Source organism: Pyrus communis, chromosome 2 (assembly GCF_963583255.1).
Source record: "Pyrus communis chromosome 2, drPyrComm1.1, whole genome shotgun sequence".
In the NCBI taxonomy this organism is placed as follows: domain Eukaryota; kingdom Viridiplantae; phylum Streptophyta; class Magnoliopsida; order Rosales; family Rosaceae; genus Pyrus; species Pyrus communis.
This window is the reverse complement of record NC_084804.1, coordinates 19,947,414-19,966,182: the sequence shown is the minus strand read 5'-3', so window position 1 is coordinate 19,966,182 and position 18,769 is coordinate 19,947,414. Positions and strand designations below refer to the sequence as shown.

Sequence of the window (18,769 nt, the reverse complement as noted above, 5' to 3'; positions counted from 1 at the left end):
CCTATCTTGGGAACTTGGAGAATCCATTCATCCATCATCCTCCAAGAAATCCATGGAGCTAAGAAGTAAAGATGTTGGCCCTCTCTAATGGGTGATTAGCCTTTGCTTATGCAAAGAGGATTCAACAAAGGTATAAGATTTCTCAACTCACTTTGTTTTTTAGTTGAGTCTTGGTTCACCACAACTACTAGGCTTTGAATTTCATGGTTAAGTTTTGTTTTGAGTGCATACAAGCATGATTCCGCCTTTTAATTGTTAATAACATGCATAAATGTTGCTCAAATGAACATGTTTTCACAAATAATTTCCTTCACATTTTGTGAAGTACTTAATGGCTACTAGGATACATATGTGACCTTCGGAAGCTGGATTGATTGTTCTTATCAAATTAAGCCCTTAAGCATGAAATGGCCACGAAGTGCGCATGTTTTATAGTAACGTTAGAGGCTTGTGGATTAAGTTTCCATGAACTTGGCATGCATGGCATCTCTTGACCATATTGTGTGTGTTTTCCCTCATGGTTGGCCAATAGTATCTTAGGCTCAGTTGTTGCTTGTGTAGCTTTTTCATTCCTTGGTGTTCGCCGTACTCTCCAGCATGCACCTCATGCATGACTTATGATGATGAGGATGGCCCAAAGCATCTCAATGGTTCCCCATTGAATCCTTTTTGGTATAAAGTTGCCCCATCCATGAAGTACTTTTCATGTCCCTTTTAACTTGCATGCGTCTTTAACATTGCTTGGTAGTGTTCCATCGATGAATAAGGTCAGGTATAGGGACCTCCAATCATTAGTGATGGAAACTCCAAATGCCTCTTATGGAGGAAAGTGTTCCGCTGCATTTTGGATATTCAACTTGGATACATGTGGCTTGTTGCTTCATCTCTAGCCAGTAATACTCTTTTCTTTGTAGTCGGTGGTAGAGACTCACAACTTGGTCGACTCCTCAGGTAGTCTCATGGATCTCATGCAACCGACTTTGTGCTTTTTTTGGTCCAAGTCATTGGGTTAACACTCCTCTGGGTAGGTGCTTGTAGAGCGTCCCAGTAACATTTATGTACTCCTTAAAACTTTTGATGCTAAGCTTTCCGCCTAGCCCGGAAAGTTTTCTTCTAATAGTTTCCCTCTAATCATCATCTTATGGCACTTCTTCCGGAAGGCTGTATCAATGGCTAGGGCCTACCTTCTGATCACAGTAATGTTGGGTTGTTCTTTGAAGAAGGTAAGCTTGGAGCCAAGTGTGACTAGGGTATCTGTATATCTGTTGGTTATGCCTGGAATGCACGCCAACACCACATGCTTGAAACTTACCTTGAGTTTCTCAACCATAGTGCGATACAGTGCCAAAGTTATTTCCTTCACTGCAAAGCTTCCTTAGACCTGGCTTAGGACCAAATTTGAATCCCCTATGACTCGTATCTTCCTTGCACCCATTTCCCTAGCTGTGGAAAGGCCCATAATGAAAGCTTTGTACTCAGCTACGTTGTTTATGCATGGACAGTTTAGCTTAAAGGATAGGGCAGTAGCTTAGCCTTTTGGATTGATAAGTATAATGCAAACTCCTCCTCTTGTGGTTGTAAAAGAACCATTGAAATCCATGACCCACAACTCATCTTTCACAGCAGCGGCAACTATCTCTGGCAGTGCACCAAAGACTTCCTTGAAGATGATGGCCTTTTCTTCTTCGGGGAATAATGCTAGCATGTCTATCACAATTTGGCCTTTGATAGCCTCAGGCGTCACACATATAATATCAAATTCGAAAAATTGGAGCAACGAGTGAGCTAAACGGCCAGACAATATAGGTTTAGTGAGCAAGTACCTTAACAAGTCAGACTTTACCATAAGGTGTAGCTTGTGGGTTAGGAAATAGTACGCAGCCGTTGTGATCCATAGACAAAAGCTAAGCAGAGATGTTCCGTCTTCTCATAGTGGGTTTTAGTGCCTCTTGACTGTCGGCTGACATAGTAAATCGGTGTTTTTTCCCCGGCTGGATTGTTCTGGGCAAGCAAGGCTCATACGGTAATGCTTGTTGCTGCTAGGTAGAGCTTGAGCAGAATGCCTGGGACTAGTGCTTTCATGGTAAGAAGGTTGGTGACTAGCTACTGAACCCGTTGATAGGATTCACCACATTCCTTGGTCCACACAAATTCCTTCCCTTCCTGAGTAGTAGGGCCGAAGGCTTCTATTGCTGCTGCTAATCCTAGGATGAAGTGCCCAATGTAAAACAGCTTCCAAATCAAGTTTTTCAACTTATTCATGCTTATCGGTGGCATGAGGGCTCCTATGGTGCACACCTTGTCTGGATTTATATCGATGTCGTGCTGATGCATTACGAAGCCTAGGAACTTGCTTGAGGAAACACCGAAGACGCATTTCTTAAGGTTCATCTTCAACCTATATGCTCGGCATCTCCTCAGTACTTTCCTTATCACTTCCCAGTGCCTTTCCCTGGTCCTTGGATTTCACGACGAGGTTGTCCACATTGTCTTCCACTTCCTTCCCCATCATGTCGTGAAAGACTGTTGTCATTGCTCACTGATAGGTAGCACCGGCGTTTTTTAGTCCAAAACGCGACAGTGTAGTAAAAGTTTCCAAATGGGATGCGGAAAACCGCCTTCTCAGCATCTTTGGCAGACATCTTGATTTGGTTGTATCCACTGAAGCCATCCATGAACGATATCAGGCCTTGCTTTGAGGTTGAATCGATCATGATGTCCATGTTAGGTAGCGGAAACTCGTTTTATGGGCATGTTGCATTATCTTGGTAATCGATGCAAACCCGGATTTGAACAGTGTTCTTCTTCTTTACTCGGACGATGTTGGCTAGCCAAAGAGGGTGCTTGATAGGCTTGATGAATCCGGCTGCAAGGAGCTTTTCTAGTTTAACTTTGATTTTAGCTTCTATTTTCGGGTGGAAATTCTTCCTTTGCTGCACGATAGGCTTGATCCCAAGCTTTGTATTTAGCGTGTAGCACACTAAATTCGGGTCAAGGCCCGACATCTCTTCATAACTTGATAAGCACAAATTGTACTACTTATTTTATCCCTAAACACGACATTTTGTAGTGATATCTTTGCTTTTAGTTGAGGTCATGACATGTTTATGTATTTTTTTTTTATAGCTAGATTAATATGACAGAGAATTATATTATAAGTCTTTGGTTTCCATGGCTAGTCAAATAGGTTTGGGAATTGTTTCAAATATCATTGACCTATATTTGTGTATGTCATTGGGCTTTAATAGTTTACATTGATATTATTTAACTTTTGTGAAGGGTGAAGGAAAAGGCACGTGACCACTTCAATAACAAGGTTGCATTTATCTTTTCATTTGCACGAAAAAGAGAGAAGAAAACTCTACTTTCTCTTCTGATGTACATACCACACCGACAACTCGGTTCAAGAATGAGAATGGTTTAGAAAGATGGGCACCCAAATTTCCATTTCAAATTTCAGTTTGTGGATTCTTAGCAGGAGCATGGGTTCTAGTTATTAGTCCATTACTTACTAGTGTCAACTGATTTGGGGATTTAGCCACTTTCAGATTTCTTGGAAGTTGAGTTAGGAGATTAAAATTTTAGTTATGAAGTAACTGGAGAGTCAAAGAGACTGATTGGGAGGCTATGCCTGCAGTGAGTAAACCCAGGCAGTACAAGGCAATAACTTGGCTTTAAACCTTTGTTGGTTACGAGAAAAAAAGCTACAGCAGGAATAGAGAAGACAAAGAAGAAAAACAGAAACGACTGGGAAAGGGGATTTTCAGGCTTTTTCTAAACTTATTTTTCTTTCAATTTTTTTTTAATTCAATAATATTTCCAGTTATGTTTCGAAACTAATTTCTTTTAGCTAATGCTACGATGTAGCCATGACTATGAATGCTTAAATTCTGAATTGAATTATTTTTAAGTTTTCAATTTTCATTGAGTATTGTTTGATGTGCTTGTATGCTTGGCTTGAGTCTTGGTGATTAGCTACCATCTTGACTTTTACTTTGTAAATTTGATGCCAGTTGTGCAGAGGCCATGTTTTCAACTTGAGTGGTAGCTTCTTGCAAATAGATACCATAAATTACCTAGTAGTAGATGCCATACTCTAGGATTGTGTAGTCTTTATATAAATTTCTACTGATCGTAATGAGTTTCATTATGTTAAACTAATCTAGATGCCATGGATGGTTGGATAGTGGAATATACGTAATAGTTTAGATGCCATAGATATTACATGAATTAGAGAAATTTGACTATCAATGAGATTGAGTACTTGTTAATAATTTGTTGCAGGAAATAAGTAAGATTGATTATGGTGAGTCAGATGTTTTACTTGATTGAATTACAACTTGTTTTCTTGGCTGCCACTTTTTGTGTTGAGATCACACGTTCTTGTTTTCATTTGTTTCGTTTTACTTTTAGTATTAACTCTCAAAACCATTGTTATTTATTAATCTTTGTTAAATTTCACTACATTGCAATTGGAATTAAGTTAGTTGTTTAAAATTGGATTAATTTATGTGGGACGATATTAAGTGCTTGCTTTCTATACTATCGAACGATTTGTAAGCTTGCGAGCATAAAATTTGGAACTAAGCTGGACTAATTTCAGTTAGTTTAAATTTTGCAAGAAGGTTTTGGCGCCACTGCCCAAGATTGAAATTTAATTCTATCTCTTTCTTATTTCAATTTCTTCGTGTTTTTGTTTTATTTTAATTTTTGTTTTCTTTGATTTTTAGGTGTTCTTGTGAAGGTCATGCATGGTCATTGTTCTCGAAGTCTTGAGCTTGTGCCATAAATCCCAAAATTGACAAGACATTTTGGCACCTATTAAGGAAGCAAAAGAAGAAAGAACCAATTGAAAGAATGGCACTTCAAGACCCAAATGAAAATCGTGCCCTTATGGATTGTTCGGATCTTATTGTTAGAGCCATATCGTCTTGCATTGTGCGCCTAGAATTAATGGCTAATCAGTTTGAGTTGAAGCCTTCTTTCATCCAGTAGTTGCCATCATTTTATGGTCTTACTACTGAAGATCCAAATTTACATATTAGTGACTTTGTCGAGATATGTGAAACTTTGAAGATCCATCGAGCAACTAACGATGCTATCAGATTGTGGTTGTTTCCATTTTCACTGAAGGACAAGGGAAAGTTTTGGTTTAACTCTCCGCCTGCTAATTCTATAACAACTTGGGATGCGTTGGCAAATCAATTCCTTCAAAGATTCATTCCTTATTTGAAGACTTCTAAGTTACGGAATGAAATCATGACTTTTGCCCAAGTTGATTTTGAAGCTTTTTATGACAGTTGGGAGAGGTTCCAAGATTTATTGATTAAGTGTCCTCATTATGGCTTGCTGGAATGGTTGCAGCTGCATTCATTTTATCAAGGATTGACTCCCGAGAACAAGAGAATGATTAAAGCTGCTAATGGAGGAGCTCTAATGACAATGACAGTTGTCGAAGCATCCTCACTTTTCAAGACATTAACTACTCATTCTTAACAGTGGGGAGTGGAAAAAGGACCATTCAACCGTGCTGGAGTGCAAGAGATTGATGCCATGTCTACCGTGGCTGCACAGATTTCTAACTTGAATAAAAAGTTTGATAATTTGATGATGTTAAATCTGTGAAGTCTTTTGATGTGGTTTATGAAATATGTGCAGGTATACATGCAAGTACTGAGTGCCCGAACATTGGTTCCTTTCCGGAGTATATGCAAGAGCAAGCAAATCAAGTGAATGATTTTTCTCGTCAGCGGAATAACACATATTCGAACACTTACAATCCAGGTAGGCGTTTTCATCTAAATCTTCAATGGAAAAACAATCAGAATGTTATGAATCCTCCAGCTAGGCCGCCTCCTACGAATTTCTAGCCACAAGAAAATAAGACACCAGTGGAAGACTTGATAGCTCAACTTGCTACAACCATAAATAACTTCATTCAAGCAACTCAGACAACACTCCAAAATCAGCAAGCTTCAATTGGGAAGCTGGAAGTTCAAGTTGGTTATATTGCTAGTGCTTTGAATGAAAGAGAGATTGGGAAATTTCCAAGTCAACCAAAAGTGAATCCGAATAACCAAGAGCACAGTAAGGCTATCACATTAAGAAGTGGCAAGATCATAGAAACCGAGGGTGTAAAGGAAGAAAAAAAGCTCGAAGAACCTGAGAATGATTCACTCACATTGCCAGGTGATGAGCTAGCACAAGAAAAGATTTATTCGCCACCCATTCCATATCCTTAGCGTTTACAAAGTGCTAAGAAAGACAAGAACTTTTATGAAATTTTAGATTTATTTAAAAAGGTACATATTAACATTCCTTTGCTTGATGCAATGAAGCCAATGCTGAGTTAAGCAAAATTCTTGAAGGACGTATGCACCAACAAGAAAAGGTTTGTGGAACATGAAAAAGTGATGTTGTCAGAAGAGTGTAGTGCTGTTTTGCAGCAAAAGTTTCCCTCGAAGTAAAAAGATCCGGGGAGTTTTACTATTCCTTGTACAATTGGTAAAATTTCCTTTGAAAAAGCTTTGTTTGATTTAGGAGCCAATGTTAATTTGATACCATTTACTATTTTTAAACAGCTTGGTCTTGGAGTGATGAAGTCAACTTCGGTATCTTTAGAACTCGTTGATCATTCTGTTCGAGTCGATCAATTCATTCTACCAGCTGATTTCTTGGTACTTGACATAGAGGAGGATCAAGAAATTCCAATCATTTTGGGCCGTCCATTTATGGCTACTACTGGAACTCTTATCGACGCCCAAAAAGGTCTCTTCATTTTGAGAGTTCAAGGCAAGGAAGTGGTGTTTAAGGTCTTTGACGCTATGAAATATCCAAGTGATTCTAAAAGATGCTTTCAAGTCGAAGCATTGGAAGAGCTAGTGAATTTGAAATATATAGAGCAACATCCGCATGATCCTTTGGAGGCATGCTTGGTTCATTTGAATTGAGCGGTGGAACGAATGAAGATGTAATTGCTATTTCAGTGATGTTAGATTCTGTCCTTGTACATAATCAGCATCATAGACATTTTTTTGAGGCTCTGGGACCAACTCCGAAGAAAATTCAGCCATCTATTAAAGTTGTGCCTAAGTTAGAGTTGAACCAATTGCCAAAAAATCTAAAGTATGCTTATTTAGGGGATGTTGAGACCCTACCTGTTATAATTGCTGCAAGTTTAAGTCAAGTTGAAGAGGAAAAATTACTTCGGGTACTAAAAGAGTATAAAATGGCGCTATGATGGACCATAGCTGATATAAGGGGAATTAGCCCAACGGTTTGCATGCATAGAATCTTTTTTGAAGAAAACAGCAAGCCTACCATTGAGGGTCAAATGAGACTTAACCCGTTTATGAAGGAAATTGTTCGTGAAGAAGTTCTCAAGCTTTTAGACGTTGGGGTCATCTATCCAATATCTAATAGCAGATGGGTACGTCCACTTCACGTTGTTCCGAAGAAAGAAGGCACAACTGTGGTCAAAAGTGATACTAATAAGCTGCTGCCCACAAGGCAAAAAACAAAGTGGAGAGTCTGCATAGATTACTAAAAGATAAATGATTCCACATGCAAAGATCATTTTCCACTTCCATTCATTGATCAGATGTTAGAACGACTTGCTGGTTATGTTTTTATTGCTTTCTTGATGGATACTCAGGATATAATCAGATTGCTATTGCTCCCGAAAACCAAGAAAAGACCATTACCTGCCTATTTGGTACTTTTGCGTATAGAAATATGCCATTTGGATTATGTAATGCACCGACTACTTTTCAAATGTGTATGATGAGTATATTTTCTAATATGGTGGAGCATTTTATAGAAGTATTCATGGATGACTTTTCTATTCTTGGGTCTTTGTTTGATAATTGCCTTCACAATTTGGCACTAGTATTGAAAAGATGCTAAGTAATTTGGTGTTGAATTGGGAAAAATGCCATTTCATGGTGCAAGAAGTCATAGTCTTGGGGGATAAAATATCAGTGAAGGGTATCGAGGTTGAAAAAGCGAAGGTTAAGTTGATTGTAAAGCTTCTACCACTAACTTTAGTGAAAGGAGTTCTAAGTTTCCTTGGTCATGCGGGGTTCTATCGACGATTTATCGAAAATAGCCAAGCCTCTTAGTGATCTTCTTCAGAAAGATGTTGTGTTTGAGTTGGATTCTGAATGCTTGTTAGCTTTTAACACCTTGAAAACTCTACTCACTTCAGCCCCTATTATGACAGCACCAGATTGGAGCCTGCCGTTTGAACTGATGTGTGATGCAAGCAATTATGCCATATGAGCTGTTTTGAAGCAGTGAAAGGACAAACTTTCGCATGTTATTTACTATGCAAGCTGCACCCTAAATGACACACATCACAATTATTCTACCACAGAGAAGGAGATGTTTGCTGTAGTATTTGCATTTGACAAATTTTGGTCCTATCTTACTTGTTCAAAGGTTATTGTATACACAAATCATGCATCCTTGAGGTAATTGATGTCTAAAAAAATGCAAAACCGAGGCTGATCAGATGGGTTCTTCTTCTTCAAAAGTTTGATCTCAAGCTTAAAGACAAAAAAAGGTCCAAGAATGTGGTGGTAGACCACTTGTCAAGGCTTATTCAAGATGGTGCGGCAGAATCAACTGTACGCTCAATGAAACTTTTCTAGATGAACACTTGTTTGCTGTCCAACATGGAGAAGTTCCATGGTTTGCTGATTTGGTAAATTATTTGGCTAGTGGTGTGGTTCCGAAAGATATGAGTTTTCAACAAAAGAAGAAATTTCTCTCCATGGTCAAGCACTATTTCTGGGATGATCCATACTTGTATAAACATTGTCTAAATCAAGTGATTCGCAGATGTGTTGTTGAAGATGAACAAAGCAACATTCTCAACTATTGCCACTTTCTTGCATGTGGGGGACATTTCGGTGCTTCAAACATAGTAGCAAAGGTTCTTCAATCCGGGTTCTTTTGGCCCTCTTTATTCAAGGATTCACATGTTTTTGTTGTCTCTTGTGATCACTGTCAAAGGACCGAAAATATTTCTTGTAGAAATCAGATGCCTTTTAATAATATTCTAGAAGTTGAACTCTTCGATGTGTGTGGAATTGATTTTATGGGGCCATTTTCTTCTTCTTTCTTAAACAAGTATATATTGGCAGCAGTTGATTGTGTGTTGAAATGGGTGGAAGTTGGGGTCGTTCCTACAAATGATGCTCGAGTTATTCTCCGATTTTTGAAGGTAAATATATTCACCCGCTTTGGGACCCCTTGTGCTATTATTAGTGATAGAGGAACTCACTTTTGTAACAAGCAATTTGAAGCTCTCCTGGCAAAGTATGGAATCACGCATAAGGTTGCTATACCTTATCACCCTCAGACAAGCAGACAAATGGAAATTTTAAATTCGGAAATCAAGAAGATTTTGGAGAAGACTATGAGTGCTTCAAGAAAAGATTGGTTGAGGAAGTTAGACGATGATTTATGGGCATATTGCACTGCTTTCAAAACTCAAATTGGTATGTCTCCATATAGGCTTGTTTTCAGTAAAGCATGTCACTCGCCAGTTAAGCTGGAACACAAGGCTTTCTGGGCAATCAAGACATTTAATTATGACATGGAAGCGGCTAGGGAGAAAAGATTGTTACAACTCAGTGAGATAGACGAATTCCAGAACGATGCATATGAAAATGACAAGATCTATAAAAAAAAGAACTAAAAAGTGGCAGGATCAGAACATTCTACGAAAAGATTTCTATGTTGGATAAAAGGTGTTGCTGTACAATTCAAGATTAAAGTTGTTTCCTGGAAAGCTTCGTTCTCGGTGGTATGGTCATTTTGTGGTAGTGTAAGTTCATCCATATGGCACAGTGGAAATTCAGAATTTGGAGTCGGGGAACATATTCAAGGTTAATGGTCAAAGATTGAAGCCGTATATGGAAACAAATTTTGATACCATAAAGACGGTCACCTTATTTCGAGACTTGGCATAAACGTCATACAGTCTGGCTGAAGACTGTAAATTTAACGCTTCATGGTACGGTGCCAAAGTTATTTCCTTCACAGTGAAGCTTCTTTAAACCTGGCTCAGGACCAAATTTGAATCCCCTATAACTCGTATCATCTTTACGCCCATTCCCCTGGCCGTGGAAAGGACCATAATGAAAGCTTCGTACTCGACTACGTTGTTTGTGCATGGAAAGTTTAGCTTGAAGGATAGGGCAGTAGCTTGGTCCTCTGGATTGATAAGTGTAATGCCAACTCCTCCTCATGTGGTTGTAAAAGAACCATCGAAATGCATGACCCATATCTCCTCTTTCATAGTAGGGACAACTATCTTTGGCAGTGCACCAAGGACTTCTTTGGAAATGATGGCCTCTTCTTCTTCGGGGAATAATGCTAGCATGTTTATCATAGCTTGCCTTTGATAGCCTTAAGCGTCACACATATAATATCAAATTCAGAAAGTTGGAGCAATCAGTGAGCTAAATGGCCAGATAGTATGGATCTAGTGAGCAAGTACCTTACCGGGTCAAATTTTACCATAAGGTGCAGCTTGTGGGCTAGGAAATAGTGGCGTAGCCGCTGTGATCTATAGACAAGAACTAAGCAGAGACGTTCCGTCTTTAACTGTCGACTGACATAGTAAATTGGTGTTTTTTCCTCAGCTGGATTGTTAGGGCATGTAGGGCTCCTACGGCAGTTCTTATTGCGACTAGGTAGAGCTTAAGCATAATGCCTGGGACCGGTGCCTTTATGGTAGGAAGGTTAGTGACTAGTTGCTGGACCCGTTGATAGGCTTCACCACATTCCTTAGTCCACACAAATTCCTTCCTTTTCCTGAGCAGTGGGACGAAGGCTCATGTTGCTGCTACTAATCCTAAGATGAAACACCTAATGTAGGACAGCTTCCTCATCAAGCTTTTCAGCTTATTTGTGTTTGTTGGTGGCATAAGGGCTTCTATGGTGCACACCTTGTCTGGATTTACATTGATGCCACACTGATGCACTAGAAAGCCCTTGAACTTGCCTGAGGAAACATTGAAGGCGCATTTCTTAGGGTTCATCTTCAACCTATATGCTCGGCATCTCCTCAACATTTTTCTTAGCATTTCCCAATGCCCTTCCCTAATCTTTGATTTCACGACGAGGTCGTCCACATAGTCTTCCACTTCCTTCCCCATCATGTCGTGAAAGACTGCTGTCATTACTCGTTGATAGGTAGCACTGGCGCTTTTGAGTCCAAAAGGCATGACTGTGTAGTAAAAAGTTTCCAAATGGCATGCGGAAAGCCGTATTCTCAGCATATTTGGCAGACATCTTAATTTGGTTGTATCCACTGAAACCATCCATGAATGACATCAAGCCTTGCTTTGAGGTTGAATTGATCATGATGTCTATGTTAGGTAGTGGAAACTCTACTTATGGGCATGCTGCATTGATATCTCGGTAATTGATGCAAACCCGGATTTGAACAGTGTTCTTTTACTTTACTGGGACGATGTTGGCTAGCCAAAGATGATGCTTGATAGGCTTGATGAATCCAGTTGCAAGGAGCTTTTCTACTTAAACTTTGATTTTAGCTTCTATTTCTGGGTGGAAATTCTTTCTTTGTTGCACGATGGGCTTGATCCCATGCTATGTATTTAGCATGTGGCACACTAAATTCGGGTCAAGGCTCGACATTTCTTCATAACTTGATAAGCACAAAGTGTACTACTTATTTTATCCCTAAAAACAACATTTTGTAGTGATATCTTTGCTTTTAGTTGAAGTCATGACATGTTTATATAATTTTTTTTTATAGCTAGATTAATAAGACAGAGAATTATATTATAAGTCATTGGTTTCCATGGCTAGTCAAATAGGTCTGGGAATTGTTTCGAATATCATTGCCCTATATTTGTGTATGTCATTAGGCTTCAATAGTTTACATTGGTATTATTTAACTTTTGTGAAGGGTGAAGGAAAAGGCACGTGACCACTTCAATAACAAGGTTGCATTTATCTTTTCATTTACATACCACGCCGACAATTTGGTTTGGGAATGAGAATGGTTCAGAAAGATGGGCACCCAAATTTCCATTTCAAATTTCAGTTCGTGGGTTCTTAACAGGAGCATGGGTTATCGTTATTGGTCCATTACTTACTGGTGTCAACTGATTTAGGGATTTAGCCACTTTCAGATTTCTTGGAAGTCGAATTGGGAGATTAAAATTTCAGTTACTAAGCAACTAGAGAGTCAAAAGAGACTGATTGGGAGGCTATGACTCCAGTGAGTCAACCCAGGTGGTACAAGGCAATAACTTGGCTTTAACCCTTTGTCGGTTACGAGAAGAGGGAAGACAAAGAAGAAAAACATAAATGGCTGGGCATTAATCTAGTCAATTGGGGCTAATCATAAATGAAGCAGAAGAGGAGAAAACAAAAAGATTAAAAAAAAAAAAAAAAGGAGGATTATCATTGAAGAAGGCATGGGCAGAGCAAGGAGAAGAAGGCAGCAGCAGAGCAAGGGGATTTTTAGGCTTTTTCTGAACTTATTTTTCTTTTAATTTTTTATGAATTCAATAATATTTCTGGTTATGTTTCAGAACTAATTTCTTTTAACTAGGGCTACAATGTAGCCATGACTATGAGTGCTTAAATTCTAAATTGAATTATTTTCAAGTTTTCAATTTTCATTGAGTATCATTTACTATGCTTATATGCTTGGTTTTAGTCTTGGTGATCAGCTACCATCTTGACTTTTACTTAGTAAATTTGATGCAAGTTGTGCAGATGCCATGTTTTCAACCTGAGTGATAGCTTCTTGCAAAAAGATACCATAAATTACCTAGTAGTAGATGCCATACTCTAAGATTTGTGTAGTCTTTATATAAATTTCTACTGATCGTAATGAGTTTCATTATGTTAAACTAATCTAGATGCCATGGATGGTTGGATAGTGGAATATATATAATAGTCTAGATGCCATAGATATTACATGAATTAGGGAAATTTGACTATCAATGAGATTGAGTACTTATTAATAATTCATTGTAGGAAATAAGTAGGATTGGTTATGGTGAGTTGGACGCTCTAGTGTTTTACTCGATTGAATTACAACTTGTTTTCTTGGATGCCACTTTTTGTATTGTGATCACACATTCTTGTTTTCACTTGTTTTGCTGTACTTTTAGTATCAGCTCTCAAAACCATCATTATATATTAATCTTTGTTAAATTTTACTACATTGCAATTGTATTTAAGTTAGTTGTTTAAAATTGGATTAATTTGTGTGGGACGATATTAAGTGCTTGCTTTCTTTACTATCAAACGATTTGTACGCTTACGAGCATAAAATTTGGAACTAAGTTGGACTAATTTTGGTTAGTTTAAATTTCGCAACATAACTCTAGGCGACGACTTCTTTGAATTCTTTCAATAGGCTGACTAGTTCTTTCTTTTCCTCAGCAGTTAAGTAAACACTAATAGAAATCATTTTTTGTACAGAGGGATCATCGCTTAAGTTTACCTCTTTAAGCCTTTCTGCCATTGCAATGGATCCACTATGCATGTATTTCAGTGCAGGCATGATTTTCTTTAGGGATTCATCTCTGGTAGCATTTGCTTGCATGCAACGCCTCCATACTTGGGGGTTTCCCACACAATGTGGTCAAGTCCCCCAACCTGTCATAAGCGGTAGACAACGCGATCGTAGGGAAGCACGACCCTGGAACATTAAGGTGGAGTGATGGCAAAGACATTAGCCTTTAGCTGTAGGCATTTTCCTTTTTCCACAGTGGCTAGGAATTCTTGGTCACTAAGATCTCGAACTTCTTCCCAAAAGGGTAAAGGTATCCCTGAGGCATGTGATATCCCACTTCCAGTACTTGAGAAATCATTATAGAACTCAACATTGAAATAGGGAACTTTGTCCAAGCTGCATGGCACCTGGTTTCCTGGGATGCGAATGGGCCTCAGACCAATTGTTCCTTTAACGCACTGGTGGTAGGTGGAGGCCATGAGTTTGTGCTTGATTATCCATGGCCTTCTGAGCAGAGCGTGGTAAGCCACATTGAGGTTCATCACATAAAACTTAGTAAAGGACCTGATAGGGCCAATCTTCAAGTCGATCTCGATATATCCGATAGTTTCCTCACTGCTATTCCTACCCATTGATAAAGATTTAAGACCGAAATGCTGAGGGAAGAAGATGGCAGCTTTCATTACATGCTCCAGAGATGACGATGATTACTATCCATGGATCTATGATCCTAAGCCACCGGAAGCCATTTGGGAACCGTTTGGGAACATGGAGAAGGCTTACTGGTGCAAATGCTCCAAGCCGTAGAGCTATTATACGCCATGGCCTCAAGCTGATGGATGAGGAGATGAGGATGCAAATCTCATGGATTTTGCCCCAAGCCTAGGTGATGAAGTCTTTACCATTGATATGCCTAAAGAATACAACGAGGGAGCCTCAGAAGAACAGTTGTTTAACCAAGAAATGATGGCTGTGAATTTGTACAGCCTTTTTGAAATGGAACTCGACACGGTTGAGCTTCACCTTTCCCCAGGGCAAAGGCCCACTGAAGTGCAGGTCTTCTAGGGAAACCCGAAGTTTAAATCCATGTTCAACCAACTTGAATATAGCTCAGAAACAAAGACTGCTGCTATCCAAATCAACATCTCTCATGCAAGTTTTTGAAGACTATGGCCTTCTGCTATGCTGCCTAACCGCAGAGGGTTTCCTTGAAAACAACAATGTCATCATCTTCATTGATGAAGATATAGAAGTGGTTTTCCTTGAACACCGAAAGTCACTGTACTTGGAAGGACAAATCAACGACGTCTTCATCAGACGAGCTTTGGTGGACATTGGATCCTCTGTCAACATTCTTCCCTTGGCAGTACTTAATGCAGTAGGCGTCCAAACGACAAAGGTGGTCTTTACGTTGGCCTCTATCCCTCTTTGACGCACCATAAACCCCTAGAATTTCCCTGAACCGACCGTGAAGGCGCATTTAGTGGGGTTCAGCTTTATTCCATGTGCATTGAGGATGTCAAACATCTTGGTCCATTCTGCCACATGCTAAATCTCCTTTCTTCTTTTCACAAGCATGTCATCTACATAAATCTCTATCTTCTTCCTTATAGAGATACAAATTTGAGATGTAAAAATCATATTTACATCTCATTTTATATTTTTTTCAATATGTAAATATAAGTCCTACTCCAAAAGCAATATAAAATGCTCATTAATTCCAAGACATTTTGCATCTCCATCTCTCATTGAAGATACTCTCGCTCACCTATAAATAAATTATAAATGACAAATTGATATACTATTTCTGGCATTATTAGTTGTTAATATGAGTCCTACTCCAAGAGAAACATAAAATGCTCATTAATTACAAGACGGCAGTGGTAGTTGGTAAACGAGGATGTCATTGCAAAGGTTTAACGATCAAAACTAGTACAACCAAGGCACTAAATAACATTTCAACTTTTACTTTTTGATACAGCCGTATGTTTGCGTTCAGCATTCTGTTTGTCCAGCCGAGACATTTTTATCTTTTTTTTTTGGAGTAAATTGTAACAATATTTCCTTAACTTTAATCAAATTAGAACAATGATCCCTCAACTATAAATTCATTACCACTGGTCCCTCAACTCATCAAAATGTGTAGTTATGGTCCTTTTTGTCAACTTTGTTAGAATTTTGTCAAAATAAGTTATGTTGAAAAGATTATTGTTACAATTGGGGCCCCTCAACTCATCAAAACATGTAGTTATGGTCTTTTCATCAATTTTGTCAGAATTTTGTCAAAATAAGCTATGTTGGAAGGACAATTGCTACAATTAGGTTAAAGTTGAGGAACCGTTGCTCTAATTGGGTTAAAGTTGAGGGACCATGTCTCCAGTTAGATTAAAGTTGAGGGACCAATGGTAATAGATTTTTAGTTGAGGGACCATTACTCCAATTGAGTTAAAATTAAAGGATCATTGCTACAATTTACTCTTTTTTTTTTATAAGCGATATCTTTCTCTTCTTTTTTTCAATTTTACAGGCAATATAAAAGTTACACTAAAGGGAGGATAAAAAAATTTTAAACTCGAATCACAATGGAAAAAGAAAAACCTAGCTAATTACCAAAAATCGTAGCTGATTACGAATTTACGATGGCAATTCATCACCAATTTGTATGAGAAACTCCCCCACAAATAATCACTTGATTTGATTCAAAGAAGCCTCTCATGAATGATAAATTAATGTAAAGCTGAATGTGTATGGAGAAATAGCTTTGCAATATTTCTGCATGCTACCACTTTTGCAGCAAAATTTATAAAAATGCTTAGTCTTGCCGAGCTCTGTGTTAATTAAGCTATGTTTATTAAACAAGGAAGATTCAAACTTTAAGTTGAGTTCAATTGTTGGGTTCATGATGGCTTCCGTTATTTCGATTAAATACAGAAAAAAAGTACCACGAAACCATAAACTAGTTAATTCTTTAATTAAGTCTTGCAATTGGTGGCATGAGTCCATGTCTTAGTGTGGGTTGGGTTAGGGACTTAGGTTAAAATAATATTCACTTAGGATTGGAAACTGGATATGTTGTGAGTTGGACTTACATAAATAATCAATCTAGTGAGTTCATTTGAATATAATTTATATATATATGCCCTTTGTACATATACATATACATATACATACATATACATATACATATATATATATATATATTCATCTATGCTATTGTTATAAATTATGGATCATATGCAATTGATTATTCTGTATAGGAGAAGCAACGATCATAAGAGGTATTAAGGGGTAGGTGTCTTTAAGTTGAAGTGACTTAGGGCTGGTTTAATATTACATAAATTTTTTTAAAAGTAACTTTATGAAAAAGTTGAGACATAAATTGTGCTTGGTAAATGAGGCTTTTTTTTTTTTTTTTTTTTTTTTTTTCCAAAATTGTAGATTCAAAATAGCATAAAGTAGAAGCAGGTCTACCTTTGCTTCTCAAAAGAGCACATTTTTTTTTAGTAGAGGCATGCAATTAATAGAACTCTGATAAGGGCAATATTACCCCCCTTCTCATAACCCAATGCGTCTTCTCTAACAATTAATGGAACTTTGATAAAGGCAATATTACCCTCCCTTCTCGTAACCCAATGCGTCTTCTCTCACAATTAATGAAACGATAAGGGCATGATTTATGCACACTTTTATTTCTTCTACATAATATGCTTATTCTTATTCTTGATTCTCATTTGATTCGTTCAATTCATTGAGCATAATTAAATAAAGTATGCATGCGTAAAAATTTGTCCTTCGAATACTATACTAAACGGATTTTGATTGCCCTCTCATGTTTTCCCTTCATCCCCCGTCTAATGTCACAATACGTTTACGATTTGATTAAAAAAAAAATTATAGTGCAAATAGTTTTGGTACCTTTATGACCTAATCAATTCCTCCTAGTGGAAAATGACATGCAAAAGTAGGAAAAAAGTTTCAAAGAAAACGGCCTAGGCCCTCATACGTACACACTGCCCACAATTGGCTAATTTCTGAAACAAGAAAAAGAAACAAAGCATATTGCTCCAAATCTAATTCTTTGGAACCACGGGATGACTCAGTAGTTGGGAACAAATTTCAAGTTCATATTCCACACAGCACGTCCTAGGTTCGATTTGGTGAATCAAATGATGGTGTCTCTGTGAGTCTTCTCGGCTCTCGGAATGATGGACTGTCATGACGAAGCTATCAGCTGGTCACCTTTTTTTGAAAAAAAAAAAATCGAATTCTTTGGCGATAGAATTTTAAACCCTAATTATATGGCTCTCTTTGGTCAATTGTCATCCCAGATTTGATAGACCCAACTCAATAAAAACATGCCCCCCTCCCCATATCTCTTGCATCTTCAATTCCCACTACTCCTTTTCAAGTGCATGTTGGATGCTCTCCATCTTCTTCAAAGAAAAAAAAAGGCATAAAAGTTGAGTTCACTGTCACAAACAATGACCATGCAATCCAAAGCTTTTGCCTCAAGCTTTCTCTAAAGCAGTCACGGTAACATCATGTTCCAATCAAATAATATCATATGTAAATTTTTAATTACATGACATTGTATTAATAAATAAATAAAACGCATAACAATGAATCCATTTACAAGAATTGCTCTCTTCTTTCTTACACAACACACATTTCTTTTTTTGCTTAAATTAGGACTGCACGTGCCTTTGAAGCGTAAGGAGGAAGGCTATTGTCTGTTAGTGACGTAAGAGGAAAAAGGAATCATGGTTTGGGACCCGAAGACGAGAGAAGAAGACCGGCATGCCTTTTTATCTTGTTATTTTCAATTTTTTAACTGTCATATGCTAGGCTAGATTAGTAACTAACACATGCATAAGAACGTGGCTTTCTGTGCAAGTCCAAACGATGAAACAAGTGAAAACTTCATAAATCTAATCATAAACAATAAAAATAGCCATTATCATCAATGAACTAGAGAAGGTTATGACTTTATTATAGCGTTTGAACGCTACTAATATGTGAGTTGCATTAAAATGCTAACCATTTAGTGGATTGAAACGGCACTAACCACTCGATTAGACTCACTTGTTTTGTTAGGATTATATATATTTCATCATTTAACCTAAAAACATAAACAATTTGAATCACAAGATAATTAAGTGGCGGAACCATTAATTATATCCCAAAGGGTCCTATAGTATACAAGTTTAAATAATTTTTTTAGACGAAAGAAATGCTCGCATTGCGTACAATTTTTTTGAG

General features: G+C 37.9%; 1 protein-coding gene across 1 annotated transcript; it reads left to right on the top strand.

The window, feature by feature from the left end:
• The first annotated feature begins 4,857 nt into the window (after window positions 1-4,857).
• Window positions 4,858-9,703, top strand: LOC137724926 (uncharacterized). The gene is made up of 11 exons (XM_068463564.1): window positions 4,858-4,991; window positions 5,301-5,448; window positions 5,628-5,729; window positions 5,952-6,189; window positions 6,339-6,391; window positions 6,582-6,926; window positions 7,019-7,210; window positions 7,358-7,429; window positions 7,655-7,714; window positions 8,440-8,471; window positions 8,842-9,703. The coding sequence occupies exons 1-11, from the start codon at window positions 4,858-4,860 to the stop codon at window positions 9,701-9,703; spliced, it is 2,238 nt and encodes a 745-aa protein (XP_068319665.1).
• Window positions 9,704-18,769: the final 9,066 nt, after the last annotated feature.

Coding starts and splice junctions, on each gene's coding strand:
- LOC137724926 (XM_068463564.1), top strand. CDS start 4,858: ATGGCACTTCAAGACCCAAATGAAAATCGTGCCCTTATGGATTGTTCG. Junction 5,730..5,951: donor TGCAAGAGCAAGCAAATCAA/GTGAATGATTTT, acceptor CAAGCAACTCAG/ACAACACTCCAAAATCAGCA. Junction 6,190..6,338: donor TGATTCACTCACATTGCCAG/GTGATGAGCTAG, acceptor GATGCAATGAAG/CCAATGCTGAGTTAAGCAAA.